Source organism: Crinia signifera, chromosome 2 (assembly GCF_055691185.1).
Source record: "Crinia signifera chromosome 2, ASM5569118v1, whole genome shotgun sequence".
In the NCBI taxonomy this organism is placed as follows: Eukaryota; Metazoa; Chordata; class Amphibia; order Anura; family Myobatrachidae; genus Crinia; species Crinia signifera.
This window is the reverse complement of record NC_139218.1, coordinates 36,350,918-36,358,126: the sequence shown is the minus strand read 5'-3', so window position 1 is coordinate 36,358,126 and position 7,209 is coordinate 36,350,918. Positions and strand designations below refer to the sequence as shown.

The 7,209-nt window shown below is 44.0% G+C and overlaps 1 protein-coding gene across 3 annotated transcripts in view; it reads right to left on the bottom strand.

The window, feature by feature from the left end:
• Positions 1-1,804: 1,804 nt before the first annotated feature.
• SAMSN1 (SAM domain, SH3 domain and nuclear localization signals 1) overlaps positions 1,805-7,209 on the bottom strand; it is a 94,819-nt gene continuing 89,414 nt past the window's right edge. For 2 of the 3 annotated variants that reach the window (XM_083171900.1, XM_083171901.1), the window contains one exon: positions 1,805-3,983. In XM_083171900.1, the coding sequence (XP_083028026.1) occupies positions 3,784-3,983 (200 nt within the window). In that variant the 3' untranslated portion in view covers positions 1,805-3,783. The remainder of the gene's footprint in view (positions 3,984-7,209) is intronic. The other variant, XM_083171902.1, reaches the window with a different exon arrangement.

Below are 7,209 nucleotides of genomic sequence, written 5' to 3'. Positions count from 1 at the left end.
CCATAACTAGGGGGTCTCTAGTGGAACACATAGCCCAGGGCGCAGGATTTGAGGTGGGCGCGAAGAGACGCTCAGTTCAAGAGATAGTGGGTTGAATGCAAGAGCCGGCACTGTGTGTGGAAACCTGCTGGAGTGCCTCTGATTGGGTCTGATTAACAGTCATTGCATTCAGGAAGAAACATGCCAGGACAACTAAGAGAACACAATGCAATGCTACTGCTACCTCAGAAATCCTATGGAGTGGACAGGCCACTGCCACCAAAAGTCAGCACACACAGTTCCTGTGCTGATGTAACATTCCTAAGCTCTGATTGGCTGCTGTGAACATTCCTAAGCTCTGATTGGCTAACAAACTCTCAGCATTGTGAATAAAACACATTGAGACGACACAGTTGCCATATAAGTTTTATATTTTTAAATCATTTTTTTACACACATTATACAAAACACACTTCAAGTACAGTGTATAAAGAAACAACACTTAAATGTAAAAAAAAAAGAACAACTGACAAAGTAAAAAAAAATAGTTCATAGAACTAATCACTTCTGTAAAAATCTATAAAAAAAAACCATATACAGCAATTGATCCTAATCCATACAAACAATAGGTCCATTCTGGATGCTACGTTTAAAGGAATGAAATGTTGATATTACATAAAAACTAAAATAGTTACAAAACACTGCATAGATCGCTCGAAACTGTTTCTAAACAAACAAGAAATATAAAAAAATTACCAAATCTACGGTAAAATGTTTAGAAGTTTAATGAGTTTAGAAGACCAGGCATCTGTAGGTCTTGATTTCCATACTCTAGTTGTGGGTTGCCTTGTAAGGGATTGCCCCTTTAAAATAATGTCCGAGTTCACCAGCATCCCGCCCCTGGGCTGTTACTGCGCCTTGAGGACTAAGGTTGGGAACCCATAGACAAATAAGAACTGTTTGTTGATTTGTTGTTGGGGTCCAGTGTAAATTTTACACTTTAATATTATTTTAGTAAATGACTAATCATCTGTCTATGGGCAAGGCTGACACGACTTCAGTGAGCATGTAGATAACCAAAGTTATGTATGGAAAAGTAGTGGGAAGAAGTCTTTACTGCGTATGCGCGATGGCATACACATTTGCATTACGTGAAACAGCTTTTTACGATCCATGATCAGTTCAGGGGGGAGACTGGGAGGTGTCCTGAAGTCTATACAAAAAAAGAGGAGATGTCATGGTCATGGCATGGGAGCATCATGGGTGTGTTTCAGCATTCGGCTGTGATCTCATTCGCCCAAAGTGGCCATATCTTAAACATGTTACAAGGAAGACTCTGCACCAGGCAGGGGCTGCCGGAGGAGTTGATGGTTCGTCCAATGGCGCGTCGATTGGCGGAGGGATCGGATGTACCAGTATGCATTGCAGGATTTTTTTATTTTTTATGTATTTGGGAATATGTAAGAAATCGCAGTAACACATGAGCTCCCTGCGCCCCTGAATCAGGCCTATAATCCCTGTGGTTAAGGCACAGAAAAAGACGCCATATCCACCTTATGTTTTGCACTTGGCTGGCACATTGAATAACAGGGCTGACATGCAAATGCATACATTTCAACATTGAGGATTGATGCTGGCACGGCAGGAAATGTTGGTGGCGTGGCGGGAAGGGGGCGTGGCCTGTACTCGCGTTGCCTGCATGCACACAGCATCTATTCATGGGGACTCCCAACTGCCCCCCCCCCCCACTGTGGCCCCAGGTGGGACGCGGGAACATCTCCAAAATACGTAACGTTCCCTCGGACAGCGGGACAGTTGGGAGGTATGCAACTGTCCCGCTGTCCGAGGGAACGTTAAGTATTTTATCGTTACTCCATTTTATCACTTTTCAAGCTTAGGATATTGGAGAGAGATAAAGTGGAGGTTTCTCATAGCAACCAGTCAGCTTCTAACTGTCATTTTTCTAGTACATCCTATAAAACTCTGATATTTGGACATTGGGCCTGATTCTGGTTGGGTGACAAAGCAGCGGTAGTTTGTTGCTTTGAGAGCCATGTAATGCCGCCCGCCGGGTGTACGAATGCCCACCCCCCTGCTAAATGCTGAGCACCCCCGCCGCACTGCGAATGGATGTTTAGTGCTCGCTAATCTAAGTCAGTATCTGGTGACGTAGATTAGCGGCACCCTGCTATGAGAACAGGGCGGGCAGCTAACATCCGGTCATGTCAGCCGCCCTCCCCCGGAACGCAGGTGGACGCCCAGCATTTTCCTGAGCACACCCAGCAGTTTCGTAGGTAGGCCCAGGAAATGCAGGGCGTTGACATGGGAACGCCCCCTGGCCGTCTAGTCCACGCCCCCATACCCCCGGTGCAAATTCCTCGGAGACTATGTGACTCTCTGAAGGCACCCGCACAGAAGGCATGCACATTTGGGATAGACTGACACTCCAATGTGGTGAAAAGTCAGATTACTCTGTAACTAGCCTGGAGCTTTTCCCATTCATTTCATTGTTGTCCATTTAAATCAATGGGTTACTTCTTGTGATGAATTTGGTAAAAAAAAAAAAAACATTAAAACCTCAATAAAATGAACGAGAAAAGTTCAGCGCTATTTCAACATCGCCGCGGATATTGCATTTCTAAATGAACAAATAATTCATAGCTCACAGTGAAGCAGTTGGGAAAATGTGTTCGTTTTTGACCATTGTCATTAATTTAATAAAGGTTTCAAATTCAAAACTGCAGTAGTCCCCGCCTACCCAATGATGGAATTGTGACTCCTTTGATCAACTCCAACAAGAAAGTGACTGTTTTCGTGCCACGAAGTTCAACTAACTGCTCGTTCGGACCTGTGTTTTATGTTTGGCATATGACAAGTTTTCCAGATGTTATTATATAGCATGCGCACATACTTGTTTTAACCCTTTGAGTGCCAACATCTCTGTGAAAGATGTTCAAAATATGCCGGCGTCGCTCAAATTTGTTATATAAATTCAAATAAAATAAAAAAGATTATATTTCCTACATAAGGAAAACATTACAGGTCATTGTGATGAATAAAAATGTTTGCTCGCCAATTTTTACACCCATATTGACACATTCACTTGGTACTCAAAGGGTTAATATTTCTAGACTATCCGAGCTCTGAAGAATCTCTGTGAACATAAAAAAAACAAAAATGCCTCCAATGTATCCAGCCATTTCCCATTTTGCTCAGTTTGCGCTGACAAAGCCCCCATTTATTTTTCTCGTTTGAGTGCTCTGCTCTGCGCAACAGATGCACCAACCAATGCGATCCGGCAGACCTCCCGGATATGAACTCGTTGAAGCTGTTTGTAAACTGCACATTTGCGAATCAGCTGTATATAAGTATGATACAAGTACAGGAGAAATTGTATAATGCTGTATACACAGTGACTGCAGGTTTACGCTACAAACAAGCCAAAGTTTCTGGCAAGCACAATCTGTAGCATAATAATGACATTTACTATACTATCCTCCAGAAACCAGCACTGGCAGCTCATAAATGATGTTCAGTACACTGTAAAAGTTTCTTGGTGGAACCTTGGTGCTCCTCATCCGTATGTGGCTAATTAGAACGTAGGAGATCAGATAAAGCAGCCAAGTTATATCTTTGAAGGTCCATCTACCGTTTTCATTGTTCTTATTATTAAATACTGTGATATAGTGAAATTGCTGCACAGTATCTTCACATATTGAAAGTCTGTGAAGGGTGGTACTGCTGGAGAGAAACCAGACATGTGTCGTAGTGGTCCAGTCACTGAGTAATGTCCCAGCGAGGCTTGCTAGGGGGATTCGGTGATGATGATTTGCTGCACAGCGTCACACAGCTTTTCTGTCTCTACGTCATCCTTGCTGTTTTCTGTATTCTCTAATGTGATGTAGCATCCGGAATCCCTCGGACAGTCGCTCAGTTCACACTTGTTTGCAGCAATGTCAGGGCTCAGTGTCAGAGGCACCGGTCCGTTCCCAGGTTCTTGTGCACCTGTCAAAATTGAGAATATAAAGATTGAGTTTTGGTGTAGTCACACATGAATAAAGCAGGAACGTGGGATTGTTGCATCTCTCTATGAGCCAGATTCTCTAAGCTTCAAAAGTGATAAAATGGAGAGTGATAAACAGCCAGCCAATCAGCTCCTACCTGCCATGTCATAGACTGTGTTTGAAAAATGTCAGGCAGGAGCTGATTGGCTGGCTGTTTATCACTCTCTATTTTATCAGTTTTGAAGCTTAGAGAATCTGACCCTATGTGTCAGTGTTGTCTCATAGGTCTAAAGACATGATCACCTTTCAGGATATTTGCATATAACTACATTTGTGCATGTGTAAATTACATGTAATAATACTTAAATCTGCCCAATTCATATAGGCAACTCTAGGTCTCATACAAAGTGGATGCGTGTTGGTAAAATACATGTTATCTAGGGACGCATTTATCAACTAATATTTGCGGCTAAATCCCCGAAAACACCCGTTTTCGGGAGTTAACCGCAAATATTAAGTGTCCCCCTAATGTAACACAGGGGAACCTCCGATCCCTGCTGCGATCCCCCCCTGCAGTGCCGCCGGCCCCATCCCCCATAGGTTTCTATGGGATATGCGAAGCTGCCCGATGTATCAACATCGGGCAGCCCGACATCTCACCCCTGGGCTATCGACATTCTGATATGGCGATAGCCCATTGTAGCCTATGGCTACATATCGCACTGCCCGAGCAGCAGTGCCGTCAGCGGGGTCGCGGGGGGGGGGGGGGGGGCGGGGTCAGCGCGTAACTGTGCATGCGCAGACCCCCCCCCCGACTTCCGTGTCAGGGCTTCCCTGCGCACAGCAGGTGATAAATTCAGGTGATATGATCGCATTGTACAATGCGATCCTGGGCGGTAATATTCCGCCCAGATTGCATTGTAAATGCGATCAATGATAAATGGGGGCCCAGTCTGAAGTCCCATACACACGGGTTAGATTTCTGCTAGCCTGCATGCTAAGTGATGTAGGCTAGGGAAATCGGCCTTGTGCTTCGTAGCGATGTGTGTATGGGTGATCTGTGCTAATCAGTGTTCTCTGGCTAAACCCCTGGTGATCTGACTAGATCCTGGCAACATGTAGTCAAGATCTAATCAGGTGATGGCGACTGCACACTGGACGATAAACACGGACAGAGTGATCCGCGCTTAGACATTGCGCTACAATCATCCCATGTGTATGAGCCTTGACACTAGAACTCGGTAGATAAGAGTTATCAGAGTCCTTGGAAAAATGAAACCTACAAAATGCATAAAAAAGGCTAGAAATCCCCCCATACACACACAGGAGTCTTATTAGCGTTAAATTCACAAGTAAAATAAGACGCCAGTGGGTATGAGGACTTTGTAAGATGCCTGTGGGTATGAGGACTTAGTACAATGATTGCCAAGGCACACCATCAGATCAAGGAAAAACATATTGGCCCCACAGAAAAAAAAACCCTTGGCCTCCATATGAAAAATACAATCACCTTGGTCCCCACAGGTAACAAATATAAAATACATTGGCCCTAACATGAAAACATTAGACCGGTGAATAATAGTTGAACTGGTGGTGGTGGCTGTAAACTGGTGTGGACATTTCTAGCTCGGGTCACACTTGAGAATGGCTCAAGGCGCACTAGTGCACAATGGCACAGTGGCAGAAAAACAGTAAGTTAGTAAGATGCTAGTGGGTATAAGGACTTGGAAAGTTGCCTGTGGGTATGAGGACTTAGTAAGATGCTAGTGGGTATAAGGACTTGGAAAGTTGCCTGTGGGTATGAGGATTTCGTTACAAGACTCGGGTATGAGGATTTGGTAAGAGGATATGAGGACTTGGTAAGATGCCTGTGGGTATGAGGACTTAGTAAGATGCTAGAGGGTATGAGGATTTGGTAAGAGGATATGGGGACTTGGTAAGATGCCTGTGGGTATGAGGACTTAGTAAGATGCCTGTGGGTATGAGGACTTAGTAAGATGCCTGTGGGTATGAGGATTTGGTGAGATGCCTGTAAGTATGAGGACTTAGTAAGATGCTAGAGGGTATGAGGATTTGGTGAGATGCCTGTAAGTATGAGGACTTAGTAAGATGCTAGAGGGTATGAGGATTTGGTTAGAGGGTATGAGGACTTAGTAAGATGCCCGTGGGTTTGAGGATTTCGTAAGTTACAAGAGGGTATGAGGATTTGGTAAGATGACTGTGGGTATGAGGACTTAGTAAGATGCTAAAGGGTGTGAGGATTTGGTGAGATGCCTGTGGGTATGAGGACTTAGTAAGATGCTAGAGGGTATGAGGATTTGGATAGAGGGTATGAGGACTTGGTAAGATGCCTGTGGATATGAGGACTTAGTAAGATGCCTGTGGGTATAAGGATTTGGTGAGATGCCTGTGGGTATGAGGACTTAATAAGACGCAAGTAGGAATGGGGGCTTCTACATTTGAGCAGCAATTATTAAGACGGCCTGAAACTGAGGAAGTGAGAATAATTCCATCCGATGGGGTAGATTTATTAAGCTCGGTGAAGTGATGAAGTGTCGGGTTTTTATCACCGGCCAATCAGCTCCTACCTGTCATTTTTCAAACCAAGCCTGTAACTTCACATTTGGGAGCTGATTGGCCGGTGATAAAAACCAGACACTTTATCACATCACCGAGCTTAATAAATCTGCCCCTCAGTGAGAGAGGATAAGATAGATAGTGTGATAGACAGTGCTATTTTTCAGCAGGAACCAGCAGGAACTCAGTTCCTGAACCTCTAATTAAATATGACATCATCAGGAACTGAAAATCTACTTTCCATAAGATAAGTTTTATTTAAAGTCACCTGTGAGTGCCTTTGTTTCTAAATACAATATATAGATCTATCTCTCTCTCCCTCTCTTTATTATATATATTTTTTTATTTAATTGATCCGCCCCCAGACCTGGAGTTCCTGGACCTATTTTTCCAGAAAAATAGTACTGGTGATAGATAAATAAATAGATGGGGGGAGGTAGGGTCCTCTGCCTGCTACGACCCTACCATCTATGTAGTACAGTTCCCCTCTCCTTATATTTGCTGCTGGTAGTCATATTCAGGGGATATTATGGAAAGATGGCACATGTACAGAAAGCCACAACGATTCAGTAACAGTGGTAGAGCCTTTGAATCTCATGCTCCGGTGACATATTTCCTAACACACCTGACATATAGCAGCAGGCAGGGCC